The sequence below is a fragment of the Pteropus medius genome, unplaced genomic scaffold, assembly GCF_902729225.1.
Source record: "Pteropus medius unplaced genomic scaffold, Ma_sr-lr_union100, whole genome shotgun sequence".
Classification (NCBI taxonomy): Eukaryota; Metazoa; Chordata; class Mammalia; order Chiroptera; family Pteropodidae; genus Pteropus; species Pteropus medius.
The window spans coordinates 6,238,356-6,257,193 of record NW_024354502.1 but is presented as its reverse complement, the minus strand read 5'-3'; the positions used below and the strand labels follow the sequence as shown (position 1 = coordinate 6,257,193).

The window sequence follows — 18,838 nt, the reverse complement described above, 5'->3', positions numbered from 1 at the left end:
TGGCAGGAATATACTGTATCTTAATTTATAGTTTATACTATTTCTGAAAGTAATAATGCATCATTTGATAAAAGAAGACATTACTCTTCAGAACTTTCATCACTTTTGTTAGAAATCCTCAATTTCTTTTGGAAACAATCCTCTGGGGTAGTATTTTATATCCAGAAAGGCTTCAATTTAATTCCAGGACAGCTCTCTCTCCTCTTTTTTTCTTTCTGCCTCCTCTGCTCCACCCCATCCTTCCATAACTAACTTTGCTGTGTACCAGGAACTATTTTAGTTTCAAGGATAAAACAATAAATAAGAGATTCGTGAGCTGTCCTTATGGAGCTTCCTCTCTAGTCCTGGAGACAGACAGAAAACAAGTGAACGAATAAGCAAAATTAATTTCAAATTGTGATGAATAGTATGAAAGACACAGGAAATGTTCTGAGACAGCAATATGAAGAGGGTATGCAAGAGCATCTGCATCCATTAGGTGGACAGAAAAGGCTTCTCCGAGGCCCTGACATTTAAGTTGAGACATGAAGATGAGAGTGTGGGAGGAAAATTCAAGCCAAGATTTTGTCAAGTCCAAAGGCCCTTTGTCAGAACAGTGCTCGTCATGTCCAAGGAACTAAAAGAAGGCCAGCGTGGCGAATGGAAGAGTGACCAAGATAAGGCTAGAGAACAAAGCAAGTAGGACTGTGTGCACCAAGTTGGGATTTTGATTTTAAATTCCATAAGAAGAAATTCATGGATGTTTCAGCAGAGCAACGACTTGATCTAGTGTATGTTTTAAGTGAGTGGAGGGAAATTGCTCTTCCAATGAGCCATGGTGCTGAACTTCCACTCTGAAGCTGCCATTGAGTGGTTCCTATAGGCTGGGCCTCCTCCAAGGACTTTAAAGTTGTAATAGTTAGGTTAGGCCTTGCTGTGGTGTGGTAACAGTAATCCCTAACATCTCAAGAGCTTCGTGTGATACACTTCTATTTCTTGCTCATACAAGAAAGAAGGACAGCTGTCCTTCGTGCCATGGCTCATTGTTCCACCCTGCTTCTGTCTTGGACACTTCCGTATCAACACATATCTCTATGATTGCCATGAAAATAGAAGAGAGAACATGGAGAATCTTCTCCTCCAGCTTCCTTCAGAAGTAACACACGTTACTTGCACTCACATTTCATTGGTCTAAGTAAATTGCATGAGCACGTTTAACTTCATAGGGATGAAGATGTACCATCAGCCTGTGCACTTGGAAGCAGAAGAGAACCAGAAATATTGGTGAGAAACAATAAAAGCTACCATTTATGTTTCAACTCATTCGATCATCACAGCAAACCAAGAGCTAGTTCACCATTATCCTAAATATGACAATGAAGAGACAAAGACAGAAAAGTTACTTGCCCAAAGACACACAGTTAGAATTCAAACCTAGGCATTTCGGCTCAAGATATCTACTCAACCTCTGGGCTACTCTGCCCACATGTTGGTGATTCTTAAATGTTAATGGCAAAAGGTAGAGATGGGACTTATTAAAGTACAGATTCCTGGACTTAGAGAAATCCCCAAAAATTCTGTTTCAGTCATCTGGGTTGAGAACTCTTTCTAACCAAGCACCTCAGGTGATCAGTGAACTATCGTATGAGAAACAACATTTTGAGATTATTCTGGATGCCCAGTGGAGAATGAGTTGAAGGGGGTCAACACTGCCATGGTCTAATGAAAAAGGGTAGAGGACTGACTAAGCTAGTGGAACTGATAGGACTTGTTAATTAACTAGAAGCGGAGACTAGCAACTGGATGGATGGAGATACATACATCTCTGTGGGAATTACAGATTTGGAGCAGAGCTCTTAAAGAGTTCAGTTTGGGAGATAACCGAGTGCGAGGTGTTGGATAGGCCGGTTGGAGGTTGGGAGAGTTATGAGGGCTAGAAATAGAAGTTCCAGAGTCAGGTGCATGTAGTAGATTCAGGCCACGGGAATGACGAGATCACCTAGAGAATTTCCTGCCTTCTGCTGTCCCTCTTCCATTTTCATTTCCACAGGTTGTCCAAGCTGGTTTTTCCTATTTTATTTTGAAATGTATGTCTCAGCCAGTACTCTCCAAACTACAGCCAAAATGATCTAGCCGTAAAACCCAGGTTGCGTGCTCTCTTGTTTCTCCGTCTTCGACATGCTTTCTTTTCTCCTACTTGGAAAGCCCTACTTCTCTGCCCCACCCCAGTTTAAATGACCTACTTATATAAATACTCAATCTCCAAAACTCAGCTAGGTTCCTCTTCCAGTGCGAAGCTTTCGCTGGACAATATAGATGATTATGATACCACAGTCCCCTTTTCTAGTGAGTTCTTTAACCTCTGTGCTCCCATATTACTTGTGTGCGTTCTGTAAGAGCTCTCAGATTGCCCATAATGTGCTTAGCACTTGACAACTGCTCAACAAATGTTTATAGAATCGTTTCATCCTAGCACAGTTTCATTTATGATCTAAGTCAAATTATATACTCTTGTCCACAGTAGGAAGAGATTTCTCTAGATTTAAGCCAGAACATTTAGGAGACAGGAATAATGCATGCAAACAAATGGCCAACTTTTGTAGAAGCTTGCAAATTCAGATTGGTTAGGTATTTCGGAATATGAGGAAGAGGAATTTAAATTTTGTCTTCCTATAAATTTATTCATTCATATGTTCATGTATTTGTTCATCTCTCTGTGTGTGCATGTATCCATCTAGCAAACTTTTAATTAGTATCCTCCATGGGTTTAGCTATGTATTGAGGTTCTGGAGAAGACAAGATAAATACAATGGCATCAGAGCTTCCTAACTTCCTGCTCTAAGCTGAAGCAGGTAAGGTCATTTGGAACAGATTGTGGAATATCTGTCTCATGCTAAAAATGTTCACATTTCTGCCTGAAGGCAATAGGAAGTCAGTGTGAGTCTTTAAGCAGATGACTCATTAGATTGGGCTTATTATTTGGAGACACAGTTTTGATAGTGTATAAGATAGACTGGTGTAGGGAAAGATCGAGGAAGAAAAAAGACATTTAATGAACACCTGTCTTGGACTAGCTTCTGTCCTGGACACTATATTAAGTTGATTTTCGCAAGTTAAGGTAAGTATTCCCTTTTTACAAATGATCAATCATGTAAGGTAAGTGACATGTCCAAGGTTATACACACACATAAAAGATTCAAAGAAGGAATTCGAACTGACTGGTTTGTTCCAGTCGCTCATGCCCACCTCCCTGTAATGTGCCACTCTGCTTGTTACAGTAGTTCAGATGGCGAGGGCCTGGACCACAGCAGTGCAGTGAGGAACAGGAGGAGAAGCCAGATTTGAGAATGGATGGGGAAGTGCTATGGGCAGAACTTAGTACCTGATGGGATGGCGGTGGGGGGTGACAGGCAGAAGGTAAGAATGGCCTCAGGGTTTCAAGTTTGGGGGAGTGAATGAAAGGTAATTTCATTAAGTGAGACAGATACTTGAGGAGTAAGAGAGAATGATTTTAGAACGGCATGTTGGTTTTGAGGTTTGTCTGCGTTTTGTAGACTAAGTGCAGGATTAGTGGCAGATAGGGACTTAAGAAGGATGAAACGGGGTGGAATGATTTAGGATGACTAATTTGGGCTGTAATAACCGGGAAAGATTTAATCCCTTCGGGCCTGTCCCCAACAAGAAGGGCTGTTCAAATGCAGAATGAAGGTTTCCAAGGTATGAACCAAATATTTGGTTTAAAAAAATTATAACTTTTCATTCTGATTCGATGTGGCATTGGAAAGGCTGATGTAAATGGTTCATTTGTGCTAGACAAGTGCAGAGTCCAGAGAATTCCTTAGCCACAAAGTCCTGGTTCTTCTATACTTTTTAAGATGACTTTTTCTTTAACAGAAATTAATACTTGTGATAGTTTACATTATTATTAGACTGAATAACTTGATTAGACACTGGTTTTAAATGAAAAGAGCAAATTGCAGAACAATATTTATCTATTACTCCGATCATCTATTTGTATTGAAAAATTGGGATGAATAAACTCCAGACACATAACCATGGTTTCCTCCTGGGACTGGGGTTGTGGGGAATTTTTACTTTTTTTTTACTTTTTAAAGTTAAGGGTTAATTTCACGTACCGTTAATATTTAACATTTCTGTGTTGTTTGAAAAACGTTCTGCTCTCAGGATCATGTGCTCTCTGGAGCTTCATATTTTTTACAGGAAAATCACCAAAGATTTTTAAAGTAAAATGCTACTTTACAAAATCATGTTACCATTTTAATATCTTCATAATGAATGACCCGGCATAAGTGAAGGAAAACGAGTCATCGCTGATGTTTAGAAAGATGGTAGGTGTTAGTAATCTTAAAAACACAATAAAAGAGACACTAAATGGATTATCAGGAGTGCTGGAATGATCTGCTTGTCTTGGTCGCATTCGTAAATGCATAAATGTTAGTAATAATTTATTTCTTCTCTTTATCTTGCTAAGCAATAAAAATCACACACTGGCACACGTAACCACATTTCGTTGTTTGTTTCTTTGGTTAATTGCATTTTATCTTACTGATTAAAAGATATCCATGACCAATGTTGCGAAGTTCAGCTTTATTAATGTAACTTAAAAGAAGTTTTATAATGAAATCCAGAGAAGTTAAAATATCTTCTTTTTCCCAGCTCTAAAATGAATTTTGTATGGTAACAAAGCAAAACTAACAATGAGACAGAAACGAGAAGTGTAATTACTGAAGACGTTTATCTCTGTTTTTCAATGTTCTGTCATCTGGCTCAAATTCAGTGAATCCTGATTAAACTGTATCCCTGATACATTCCCAAAATCATGTCGTGAACTTGTTAACCAGCTCGACTTTCAGTATGAAAAATCATTATTATTTACATGTGCTGTTATTGCATAGATATATTGAAGAGAATTCGGTTATTAGAAAATTCAGGTGTTTTCACTTTACCTGTCCTTTCTCATGCATGTGTCTGTATTATGCCTATGAATTGGAAAGTTTGGAGGCTGGAAGGGTTGAACTTCACAAAGAGTTCTTTTTATAAACATTTCAGTTATCAGATTTGGGCACAAGGAGAAGCCCTGCTAACTAAATCTCTGTTGTCACTGGCTGCCTGCTCATGTTCTTGGAGTGTCGCCAACAGCTTCTATCTCTGATTTCACCCTCAAGTGTGAGCATGTTTTATCAAACCAGGAGAGAGCCACCCCTCTAGTGATTATGAGCAACAGGATACAACTCAAAAGCTGACTGTGCAGAAGCAAGAGTGGTCTGTCCACATTCTACAGCTTTGGGGAAGTTTTGCTTCTCCTGAGATATCTAGCAGTTCATAGCTGGGGCACTTTCTGAAGGAATCAGATCCATACCTGCGTGGCTAACGATAACTTTCAAGGATGGGGGTGATCGCAGTAACCAGCAGCTCGGCAGTGTAGACACAGGCTGATGGTTTCTGCTGTTATTTCTAGACAGCTAAACAATGCCATTCATGATTACCAGAAAGGCTGTGGCCTGGATACCATTTCCAAATGTTAATATTTACTTATTTAAAAAATTTTTTTTTACTATCAAATAGGCACTGACTGCAACAATATCAGGTGTGTTCAGAGGCAATTACCTGCTTTATTACTCCTTAGGGACCTATATTAGCTTGGAGTCATTGTCCATATATTCTTTTCTTAACTGATTAAGGTCTATATTTCTCATCTCCCTAACTCTGGTATCACCAGAGACACTTCTATCCAGGTCTCAGATCACTTCATGTTGGCTGCTGTTTTAGTGACATAGTTAGCTTCAGCCAAAGCTGTATTCTCCTCTGAATACAAATTAGTCGTTCATCCCTCAGACTCCTTCAGTATGGCTACGTGACATATTCTCAACCAATGAAATGTGTATGTGACTTCTGAGTCAAGGGAGTTAAGAAGTATGTGTGTCCTGTCCACCTGCTTCTTTCACAATTGCCAGCTGAATGCAGAGGACTCCAAGGTCCTACTGGGGTGTGAAATTATGATGTGGAACATGTTTGGGTACTGGGAAGACTTTGTGGAAGGCTAGCGACTAATCAGGAACATTTGCATTATATTGTTAGGTGAACAACACAAACTTTTATTAAAAGCTCAGATATGTGTGTGTATTATATTAGCTAGTATTACCCTAGCTAATATAGCTGCTTTTACTCACAATAAACATTTATTACAGACTATGGGCTTACTATGTGCAAAGCACTCTTTCAGAGGTTTATAAGAAAGAGCCAGACACTGTGCTAAGTGCCGGGGATACACAAGAGAAAAGACACATTCTCTACCTTCGACAAGCTCAACCCATCAGTGGAGAGAGAAGCAATTATAACACAAGGGGATGGTTATAGCGAATATATGTCCGAGGAATATCTAAGAATACCTGGAAAGGACTGAGACATATGAGACATGGTGGACACAGGGTTAGTAGTAGAAGACAACTGGAGAGTCACTCCAAGGCATGGAGGCACGAGGGTGCGGCTGTTTGGGAATTACCAATGTTTAAGAGGGGCTGGGATATAAAGTCTAACAAGAGGAGCAGAAGGGGATGAGAAGGCCTTGCTAAGGTGTGTGGCGTTTAGGCCAATGATGGAGAATCACAAAGTGCTTTGGTTTGGGAGGCATATGAAGAGACCTCTATGTTGAAAATACCTCCTTGGCTCCAACGTGAGGATGGACAAAGCGTGTGCAACCTTGGGTTATTTTGGAAGTAGAGTGTGAAACAAGGATTTCAGTGCAGGTGGTTTATTTGGGAATGTGATCCAATGAAACATCGGTGAGAGGGCAGAACAAGTGAGACAGGGAACAAGGAAAAGCCGATATAAAGATGTATGCATGTAATCAGGGTCGCCGCTGCGGGTAGGGGGACTCTCAGTTCCTCCATGACCTCTGAGAAGTGAGAGAATGCTTCCTAGAATTGTCCCCTAGAGGATGAGAGGCTGGAGCTTTCTTCCTCTGACTCCCGATTCCCAACTGTTGAGCCCCGTTAACATCTAACCAGGGCATGTCTTTGTATGAGGCGGAACACAGAAGTTCCTTGCATAGGTGTGAGCGCTGCCACCAGCTGATCTCTCACCTGTCCACCATAACTCTGGCTAAGGTCATAGGAGAGCAGAAGGGATCTGTAATAGGAAGGTAGAAACGTAAGTCCGAGAGACTAGTGAGGAGTCCTCTGCAATTGCCCATGTACACAGGAAGTGTTTATTGAGCAACAGTTACATATCCCTGGGATGTTTTAGGCACTTGGAATACATTAGCAAGCATGACACACACAATCTCTATCTCACTGAGCTTGCATTCTCATGGGAATGACAGAATATAAACAATAAACCTAATAAGGCAGTAAATGGTACAGTACGTAGGAAGAATGTGTTATAGGAAAAAGATAAGAGAATTGGGAAAGGTAGGGGCAAGAAGGGCAAGGGCTATAGTTTCAAGTAAGGTGGTCTTGGTAAGCTTTATCAGTGGTGACATTTCAGCAAAGACTGGAAGGAGGCGAGGGAGTAAGCCGCTCCCTCATGAGGCTATATCTGGGCCTGAGTATTCGAGCAGTGGAAAGGGCACAGGCCCTGTGCTGGGAAGGAAGAGCAAGGAGTTAGCATGGCTGAGCAGAAGCAGGAGAATTGTAGGAGATGAAATTAAATGACGGGCGCCAGATTACATATTGGCCTGTGGGCCATTGTGTAGATGTTGGCTTTAACCTGAGACAAATGGAAAGCGTGGAGGCCACTTGAGATCTTCAAGAAAGCAATTTTGGTAGAATGGTGCAAGGCCAAGCCTAAAGGAATTGAAGGGGGAAAAAGGAGTTTAAAAAAAAAAGACTCATCTGTGGATGAGTCTTGCTGCAAAAAGGGAGCAAAGAAATAGGGAGGGGTTGTATAGAGAGAAAAGTGAGGTCAGGAAAAAAACTTTTACTCCCTTAGGAAGACTGAAGGATTTTGTTTCCTTTTCTTTTTTATTTCATTCTCCTGGTAGACTGGGGTGAGGGAAGGTCCAGGCGACTTCCCCAAACGGTTAGAGGGTAAAAGTGGATCGACGTTTTTTTTTCCTACTCTATTCAATCTATCAAAATTCCTACAGGCTCCACCATAAAAACATAGAATCCAACTTCTTTTCCCCGTTGCACTTCAGGTACATTATATATAAAATATAAATATAAAAAATAGACGCTCCTTCCCGCCCCCATCCATCACCTCCATGTAGCAGAACGTCTTCCAAGCTGTTGACTTTGAGTTACGTCGGCCGTGGGCTGTTAGTGCACATAACACGAGCGGGGGGTTGAAATGTGCTTGCTGTTAGGCTTGCTTTCTTTGTTTCTGCCTTTCACCATGACAATGTGCCTCAGGTTGCCGCTGGCCCAAGGACAGCCAGAGACATGGAATAGGCCTGGCCCCACGTTGTGGCTTGGATGCAGGCCCAGCTGAGCCCAGCCTGAGTCAGCTGAACTCCAGCCAACTTGAAGCTCTCTAAAACCCTTCCTTTTGACGGGAGCTTTGTTACACAGGCACAATTGATTAAATCATTGGCCATTGGCAATTGATCCAACCTCCAGCCCTCTCCCCTCCCTGGAGTCAGGGGTGTTCCAAGGCTTTAATTACATAGTTGGCCCCCTGGTAACCAGCCTCCGACTTTTGATGCTTTCCAAATGGCACCTCATTAACATAACAAAAGCCACATTGATCCCCCTCATCATTTAGGAAATTCCAAGGGTTTGAGGAACTCTGTGCCAGAAAGAGAACACCATGATAGTAGGAAACTTATTCACGTATGTATCTCAAGCACGTAGAATAGTTTCTGGAATGTAAATATTGGTCAAATGATCGATACAGACTGGAGAGTTGACTATTAATCACTGCTTCCAAAGGTTTAGACTTCCAGACCAAATTTTCTGAATATACATATTCACATTTCTCCATGATTTATGGCTCTGCATATACACCATGCTGGTAACAGTACATAATTATAAAATAACTAGTAATACTTTTCTAAGAAGTTATAAAAATATTTTATTTGGATTTTGTGAATTTGCCAAAAAGTCAAAGACAGATGCTTTATACTCAGACTTTTCTCTAAATTTCAGGACCCTTTTTAGTTTTGTGATTGCTAAAAAAGATGCCAAATGGCATCACAATTAAACGATTTAATACAGGTTGACAAGCTGGAGCTCCACAGCAGCCTATAAAGCACAGGTGTTTCGTGAGCAACAGAACGGCTTTCTAGCAGCCGGCAAAGGCGTTAGTGGGTATGAACCTTGGAATTAAACAGTGGGGGCAGTAAATGCAAAGTTAAGCTTTGAAATAAAGATTTGTTTGAAATCAAAGAGTTTCTCGTGGACCAAATGGCACTGATACTAATGTGTGTCTCCTTCAGAGATCCTGTTTATGCCATCTTCATGTGGAAAATGTATTCCGAACCTTCCTGGCAGCCAGCCTACTAAAAGTTGGCCGTCAGGTAGAATGACTGTTATACCGGTAGCTGATTTCAGGTTTACATTCTTTCAAGGCGAAGCCCCTAACAGCAGAGATGCTGCAAAACTACTCAATTCTTATTTTAGATTTTTGGGCAGAGAGAGAATTGCGACTTTTCTGTACGGGCCTGTATTGAAGTTGAAACGGAGCCTTAATGTCTGCCTTGGAAAGATCAGACCTTCTGAAATAGGTTTCTATCCAATTCAAACTCAGCATTGTAGAGATTGGCAGCAGAATCCCTCCTGGGATTTTGGGCTTCGCAGACTCAGAATTTGCTACCTGTTCCACCGTGGAATTCTCAGCCAGGAAAGACCTGGACGTTTAATGTTCTTGGCTGAGTGAGTACGAATCCCCTTTTCCAGAAGGTAGGAAAACAAATCAGTCAACTGTAGCATAGAAAAAAGATGGGGGCACGGGCAGAGCAACGGTGTCTAGATCTGGCTTGGAGGGAACTAGCAATAAAGGAAAAAAAAAAACTCTAGTAAGAATCTGATGAAAAATGCAATTTACATGCATTTTTTTTAAACCTCCTTCATTTGGGTTAAAACTTACAAATCAAACAAATTCACTCTTAATTCACTTTTAAAGATGGCAGCATCGCTTCATTACCATCAACCTAACACATGGCCAAGTTTGTCTACACCACGAGACATGATTTATCAGTCTCGCCAGGCATAGTTCTCAGTCGTATACACTTTGTAAATTTAGAGTAGGAATTAGGATAAGAAAGGAGAGGATTGCATTCTGGGCCGAGCATGGCTTTAAAGATCTGCTTGGGAACTCAGCTTTATCCTGGCCACCTGCTAGGTCCTGACTGACCCTGGAGATAACCCATGCCTGGTGATGAGAACAGGCTATGTCAACGGCATTGCCCTCCCCATTTGAGGCTTGCAGAGAGGTGCTCCCCACTCCAACCCAGCCAGGACAAGGAGATGGCACCAGACTTTGGTACAGTATCTCCCATGTGGCCACGTCTGCTGGGGGAGTGTGACCGCTTAGGACCCTGGAAGAAAAGTCAGCCTGACACTAGGATGTGATAAACCAGCAGTCACAGTGAGTACAGCTGTCCTATAAAGTGGCATGTGCATTCCAAAAAAAAAAAAAATTATCTCTGCACGGTGGAATTTTGTGCTCCAAAATTAACAGGGTTTATAGGAAAAAAATGGAGATGGGGCAGAAAGCACAAACCTTGTACCATCTTGTGAAACAAAAAACTATTCACTATAAACACTTATGTTTATTAAGTTCCTAATAAATATACATATTATTAAGTTCCTAATAAACATAATAAACATAGGTGTTTATAGTGAGGAGTTGTGGCTTTTGAGCTATGGAGAATAGGTGGAAGATAATAATTTTTTGAGTGAAATGGGTTATCAGAGGTAGATGGCTATGGCTTATTATCCTTTTTTTGTCCCTCTGAACTGGCTTAAAACAAAAACCCAACTTTCACTGTTCTAATTGCCCCTTCTCATAAAGAAGCTATTTCTGTGGCCCCAAATGAGATCAGATGTCACAATGGCTTCACGCTGCATGAGGTTTGCAGTTATCTGCAGCCTACTGAGTGCTTTTCAGTTTTCAGTTCCCTGGAAAGGGAGTGATTGCTGGGAAGTTAAGATTTAGCTCTCACCTTGTTTTTAGTGTCGTCTCTGGGATTCATCAGTGTGATTACTTTAGGCTCGCTGGCCCTGGCGATATCACATGCTCTTTTGCTTTAAAACATCACAATACTTTTACCTTTGCTACTTATAATCAGGACACTTCCTTGGGTTTTCCTGAGCAAATACAGCAGGTGAGGCACTTGGGTAAAATGGAGAAAGGTGTTTTGTATTATTCTGCCACAGGTCATTATGCTCAGCTGGATGTTTTTCACACTTACATGGTGTTACCCAATAGTGCAAGACACAGGCCCCTGGTGAAAAATTGTATATGAATAAACACGATTTTGGTTTTAGTGATTTCTTTATTTGCACTAATTTTCACATTACACATTTAACAACAGAATACATATACGAGCATTTTTTCTCCTTCCCATACGATTCTTGAGTTAGGGTTTCCTTCTTTTTCTATAAGAATTCTTATTCTTTAAACTCGTTTCTTCTGTTCATTTTACTTCAATAGGAGCTGCAATCCTGCTGGTCCAGCCTGTCTTCCCCTCTAGGTTACTGGGTCCCATACAGTGAGCTGTGATTTTACTTGGCTACGTGTAGTTGTGTTCTCTTAGGATATGTGCAGGTCAGGCTGTTAAACTCCCAAGTGATGGCACATGGGTAGGCTGTGGAAGACCCAAGAGCTTCTGCTTCTGAGGGCCACTTATGTGGTGCAGAAGCCTCTCTGCTGTGGTTCCGAGTGCATAGTCAAGTTAGCTCCCAACAGCAACGGGGAGCAATTCATTCTACCAATACAGCCCCTGTTTAGGTCGACATGGTTCTGCAGGATCAGGCAGCCCCTCCCCCACCAAAGTGGCTCACACAGCAAGTGAGGTTGATAGGGATTCGTCTCAGTATTCAGACTGAATATTGTGTAATGTGATGACTGTGCTCCATATTCTTACTGAGCATGTTGTCATGATCTCACTTCTTCAAATCTTACAGGTTCGTTAGAAACAAAGACTCGTCTGTGAGCCTTTCTCAACCAAGAAACATGTGCCAGGCATCGTTCTAGGTGGGTAGGAAACACGAGATAAAAATTCCTCCCTATTAAAGCTGCTGCATCAGGAACTGGGGGCTCATTTCGTATTGGCTCACACCCAAGATTACCACATCGAAGTCCAGGGTGGAGCCGCATTGTGGTCCAACAGTTTAAAAACCTAGCTGCCACTTCATTGTGAACGGTAGCTGTTGACCTGCACCAGGTTATGCTAGCTTTATTACAGAATATGTGATATGTAAACATAAATACTCATTTTTCCTCATCTAGCAGGGCTAAGTCTGTGAGCTTTTGAGCCATTCAGCAGTTCTGTGACCTTGGCCAAGTTACTTAACTTATTGTTGTCTCAGTGTGTCTATTTTTAAAAGCAGAGAACATTATGATCATTACAGGATTGCCGTATGGACTAAATGAATTCACTTACAGAGAGCAGTTGTGCCTGGCACATTAGCGGGTGCTTACTAGCACACTTCATATTTAATGCCAGTTCCTATAACACACTCGACATCACAGGTCATTCATTGTCACAGCAGCACCTCTGACACCCAGGTGCACTTTCCACCCTGCAACAGACTGTAGCTGTGGTGGGGCGTGTGTTGGGAGAAGACGTGTGTGATTTCTGTTTCCCAGTGCCTAGCACTGAGCCTGGCAGGTAGCAGGCACTCAATACATGTTCACGGAATGAATGGGAAAGGTGGTCAGAAATTCACTCCTCGATTGGCCAGGGTAAGAGAAGGGGGGTAAAAAAAACCTACCATAAAAATGCCCAAATACAGTGGCTCGGCTTCTTAATTTTTAGAAAAGAGATTTTGCTAGGTTATCCCAGCAGCCCAGTATAAGTGCCCAGCACAGACGTGTACAGGGGCCGACAGGAGGCTTGGAGAGGCATGGAGACATTGGAAAGAGGTCTGCAAACAGCGTCACAGTGGGGCAGATATTTCTAGGGTAGACAGACATTATTTTATTATTTTGGTGTCAAGGAGACCAAAAGGCTAGATGAGAAGAAGATAATAGCAGTTCTAAGTTCGGCAAACCGAACCCTGCTGAGCTGGACTGATGAACTGTGATAGATGGGAGGTCAGATAAAACGGTCTCCGAAAGGTCAAGTGAGGTGGGGCTGTCGTCCCATCTGGCAAGACCACGATAGGGAATCGGGAATCGGAGGAAATCTGCATGGACGGGCACTTGCTGGCAACTTTAACTCGATGCTGCCTGGGGCTTGCTTTTTCATTAAATGAAAAACTGAACAGTTACCCGAGTAAGCGATTTTATTTTTATCACCATTATAACATTCAAATCAGATTACATGATAAAGAGATTCTGTAAAATAATGTATTTTACTGCAATTTCCTGTCGAAGGAAGATCCCTTCCTGACCTTTCTCCACAAACCTGGAGCACCCATAACGAGTTTCTTGTCAAAATGCAGTGGCGTCTTACTCAGCACTGTGATTTAGGAGATATTTATCAGCAGGAAGTTTTGATCACTTCATTGTTATTTTCTGCAACTTTCATTCTACTACAGCCGTAAATCTTCAGGTCTGAAAGACAAAAACCAACATTTATTTCTTTGAGAATCATATTTCATTTTCTCCTGCCTGATGAAGGAAGATTATTTTCCCAATTTAACACGAAAGTAACTGTTCATCGAGAAATAGCTACAAACATTATATCTAAGTTTTTGGTGAAAAACACCAAAGCCAAATCCTTACAAACTAGAACAGTTAAGTGGCAATTCCCAAGTTGTTAGAGAGTATAGAGGCCCCTTTGTACCTATGAATGAATATAACTTAAAAACTTGAATTAATTCAATTTCTGTGTTCTATTTTAGAGTATTTTTTCATGAAATCCTTTTCATAGCAAACATTACTGAGACCTTTACAATCCATAGGAAGATATAGATTTACCTAGAAAAGGCAAATTCTAAATGAGTAATTTCCCGATTTATATTATTTTATCATGTTAAATTTAATTTTAATTATATATATATATATATATATATATATATATATATATATATATATATATATACATATATACACGAAGTATATAAACACTAGCTCTTTGGTATTTTAGTTATACATATATACCTGACCTTTTCCTCATTTATATATTTATAGGATTAATCATACCCAAAAGTTGCTTCTAGTGGTAGTATTAAAACAAAGAACATTTTCAGGGACATGTTAAATTAGAACAATGGAGAATAGAAAATTATAAAACGTACAAAATTATAAAGTGTCCTGTAATCTTTTACATTGTGTATTTGAAGGTGTTGAGCTCATATGAAATTTTCAGAAGAAAGTCAGTAATCAGGAAATGAAATAGATATTTTTGGAACAGCTGTAAAAATATTCGATAGTTTGAGTTCCGTTAAAAAGCAGATGAACTCTGTTTGCCCCGAAACAACGTTATCTAGTCCCTTTCTACATTTATAGTGTGCTTTCTTAAACAAAATACTCACAAGATAAGAGACAATCCAGCTATGAAGACCAACGGTTTAGTGGCCGAGTGAATGAACTATATTACAATTTAAAGTTATTCTTTAACCCAGAGGAGTCCAGGCACTGATCTGGGAAACCAGCCAAATATGCTCCACTGTATCAGTCATTCTATAACAACGAGAAGAGAAACTGCAGAATTTTGTCACTGTTTTTGAAATCTCTTTCTGAACATAAAAACTGCATCCAATGCCTGGGAAAGACAGTTTGATATGATAGCTCAAAGTGGCTCCGAAGTGTACCCTTTCAGTCTTCGGTACGTGAACTCAAAACAATCACGGCAGTAAGAGACATCGATCGGTACATTTAAAGAAACAAGTTATCCTCCCGTCTAGCTGGTTCATATAATACAACAGGGTGGCGGTGAGGCGATTGGAAAGAAATCCTCTAAGCCGATGCCCTAACAAAAAGTCTCTGCAACTCCGGTCCAGATAATGAAATGTGCTCAGTCGGTCTAGTTGTTTCCACACCAAAGGCTAATTTATTAAGTAACAAGGAGATGACAGAAAGCACCTTTTGATGGAATTTAGAAGGAAAATTGGAAGTGTGTGTAAAGGATGTAATCTGTAAGGAATGCAGATAGTGACCTGAAGGCAACAGGGGCCTAAGCCCAAATATGTTTCAAGAAGATTTTGCGGGGAGAAAGTGAGAAGGGTGAAGATGAGGGCTTCGTTAGGGCTGTAGCAGTAATGACTGAGAGGAAAGGACAGGTTCAGTAATAGGAAGCAGAAATGTAACATGTTTCAGGGGAAGAGGGTGGGAAGGGAGAGGGAGGAGGGCTAGGGCCAGGTTGATGATGGAGGAAGGAGCTATTGGAAAATGACAGTCCAAGGATGACTACTAATTTTCAGCTAGAAGAACTCAGTGAATGGCAATGCTATTTATTTTTTCAGGGTAAGGAATACAGACAAAACCGATTCTGAAGGGAAGGATCTTGGTTTTGAGTATGAGAAAATCCGGACACGGCAGGCAGCTAGTAATGAAGATGTAGAGTTTGGGAGAAATGAGGCATGAGGAAGACACCTGAGAGTTGTTAGAGAGTATAGATTCCTTCTCCATCCCACTTCCACATATCGAGTGGCCCTGCGTAAATGTCTTTAATAGCCCTCCATGCTGTGTGGAATTCAAACGCCTTGGAATTTAACATACAACCCTCCATGACTGGCCCCAGCTAACCTTTATGAGTCTTTCAACACTATTTCTCTTTGTTTCTGGTCCCATTACACTACTTGCTATTGCCAAATAAAAACGTTCACACATCTGGTTTTGGGTCCTTGAGATTTCCTGTGCTTGGAATATGTCTTATCTTTTATCTGCTGGAAGGGACTGGGCTAATCCTTCAAAACCCACCTCCAAGCTCACATCTTCTGGGAAGCCCTCTACAACTCTTCCTTTGTAACTCGGGCAGGGCTCTCTTCTCTGAGACTGCGAGAGAACCTCCCGCATACTTCCATTACAGTGTTTGTGAAATCATACTCGCCCTTACTTAGGAAAATAAAATTCGCATTTATGTAACACATACTGAGTGCCTAATAGATGCTGGGAAGTATATTAACCACTTCACATGCATTATCTCATTTTATCTTCCTCGCTACATTGTGGGAAAGATGCCGTTATCAGCCCCACTTTATAGTTGACAAAACAAAAGCTTGGAGGGACCGAATAACTTCTTTGGGGACACACAGCTAGGAAGTGAATGGTGGGGATCTAGTGCAGACCCTCTGACTCCAGCACCCACAAGCACCATTTTATTCTACATGACTCCTATTAGGCTGTCAGTTCCTTTAAAGGCTGGCTGGGCCCCCGCATCATTGATCTTAAACTCCCAGTCATTAGCCTCACCCAGCAGGTACTGGCTGCTTGTAAGAAATGCCACCTTGTTTGCATACTCATCCTTTCCTCTTTCTACTGACAAATGATCAGGATCTTTTGCAGAGACTCAAATTTAGAACACAGAAATGACAGAAGCCAACACATTTACATTACCTTAAAAATGGGGACTTTTCTAAAAAAAAAAAAAAAAACTCTTCTTTTGCCTTCAGGAAAAATCTTTTGGGAGATTTTAGTTTTCTTTCTGAAATGGTGGAAAAATCCCTTTGGCTTGTGAATGAAATGAAACATAAAGCTATAAAACACATGGTTTATGTTACAGTTCAGTTAGAGACAATATTATGTGTCCCATTAAGGTAATTTATTTTTTAAAGGAAAAAAGCATCTTAATTTCAGCTGCAAATCCATGAAATTGGGTATAACTTAAGTTTAATAAATCTCAAAAATATTAATTCTCCCTTAGGTCTTATGTCCTTTCACTCTTAAGAATATTTCTCAGTATAATTCTTATCCCCAAAAAACATTTAATATTAAAATGTGGATAAAATTGGAACGGTGGAGTAATCTTAAAGACAATAGGTCGGTTTGATTGAGTTTTAAAGCATTTACAGGGTATGGATGAAATTATTTAGAATAAACCATTTCAGGAAATCTGGTGACATCACACATTCCTTGAAAGAAAGATGTGAGCTGTACAGGTGACAGCGAAGCAGAGTGACGGTGTCTTGATACTCACTTCTCCGGGCCCTTGTGCCACCAGCCTGATCAGAAAGTCGAAGAGTGCTTTTATAAAAAACTAAACTCATAAAATTATTAAATGGTTTTTCAATCAAATTATGGTTTCGTCAATTAAAATTAATAGGAATTGCTATATTCAACTATCACTTTGAAATCCTAAACTCTATTGGCTAAGACTGTAAATGATTTGGTTTTGGTTGTTTAAATAGAGATTGCTTTTTATTTTAACAACCAGTTCTAATCTGTTTATATCCAGAAGAATAATTTAGATCAGTTTAGAATGCCTAATTTGAGCAAAATTCAGCAGTGGAAACACTGAGGTACGTGGTTTAAGCCAGTGCTGAGCTGGTTCAATGAGTGGGAAAGCTGGAACGTAACCTTGCTGCCCCAAGTCCAGCTAATAACTTCTGACGGTGAAGAGCAGCAAATTAAGTTAAATCTTGGAGGAAAATGCCACACGACTAGACTAGCATGAATTATGGAAAATCCTGAAGATGTCTAGCTCTTCATGGGTTTTGACAAGGTAAAAATCCTTCTCTTTGTCTTTGATTAAGTCTCTGATCTGAAGCACATTTTATAAAGGCACAGATAAAAATAGTTTTTTTTCGGAGTATTTAACTAAAACTGGAAATCTGTAAATTTTCAGGATTAACAGCTTTGTATCAGAGGGCCTGCACTAAGTTTAAATCCTTGCTGCCTTCTGGAGCTGCAGACTGGACAGGACGCGCACCATGTCCCCCTCCAGTGCTAACGCTCCCAGCATCGGGAACCCCGTTTTCCTTTTAAGGAGCTGCATGGATTACCTACTAAACTCCCTACACCTAATCCTGCTTTCAGGAAAGACAACTCCAGGGCTGATCACGACTGTCCTCAGAGCTCCTCGCCTGCATCCTCACCACCTCTCTCCTTACAGGCATGCTTCTCGTAGAACCCTCGAAGAGCACTAGATACCAGGAACAGGGGTTTTCATTATAAACATCTGTTTTCAAGCATTTACTGATGCTGGAACTTTCCACACTTAGTTTCCAGACAAAGGTGAGGGTTTTGTTTAAAATAAAGCATTACAAATTTAATGGGTGAGGAATCAAAATATGTTTCTTTTTTGATTTTGTTTTATCACTCTGTGGATAATGTAAGCAATTCGAGTTAAGTTTCCACATACCTAGTTTTTCCTAAGAAGAGGTCTCCTACAGAATTTTGTAAAAATGAAAATAGAAAGAATGAAATGATCCAAGTTTTATTTTTAACCTACATAATGAAAAATTTCCATTACAGTGCCAGTGCTCCAATTTCCACGATTATTATGGTTTTGTAATGCGTTGGCAAAGCGCAATGACTATGGAAATAATTATCAACAGTATTAAAATAAGTTGACCATTTGAAAGCTACAGTCTCAGGCAACTGAATTGTGAAAAAAGGATAGTGCTATTGTTTTTTCTTTGAGAAACAAATTCTAAGTGTATACCCTACAATCATCACTTACACATGGCAAACACACATCTACTCTGTACTATTAAGAAACACGAAGTATAACTTCATAACTTATGGTAACACAATTTATGTGTCCACGAAGTGTAAAAAGTACTAATATACCAAGTACATGTACTAATTTAATACTTCTAATGAGAAAAAGGATTTTCAAGAAAAT

The 18,838-nt window shown here is 40.3% G+C and overlaps 1 protein-coding gene across 1 annotated transcript in view; it reads right to left on the bottom strand.

Moving 5' to 3' along the window:
• Positions 1-13,373: 13,373 nt before the first annotated feature.
• The window catches only part of MRPL13 (mitochondrial ribosomal protein L13), a 43,978-nt gene continuing 38,513 nt past the window's right edge, over positions 13,374-18,838 (bottom strand). The window contains exon 7 of the mRNA XM_039853704.1: positions 13,374-13,662. Within this exon, the coding sequence (XP_039709638.1) occupies positions 13,641-13,662 (22 nt within the window). The 3' untranslated portion in view covers positions 13,374-13,640. The remainder of the gene's footprint in view (positions 13,663-18,838) is intronic.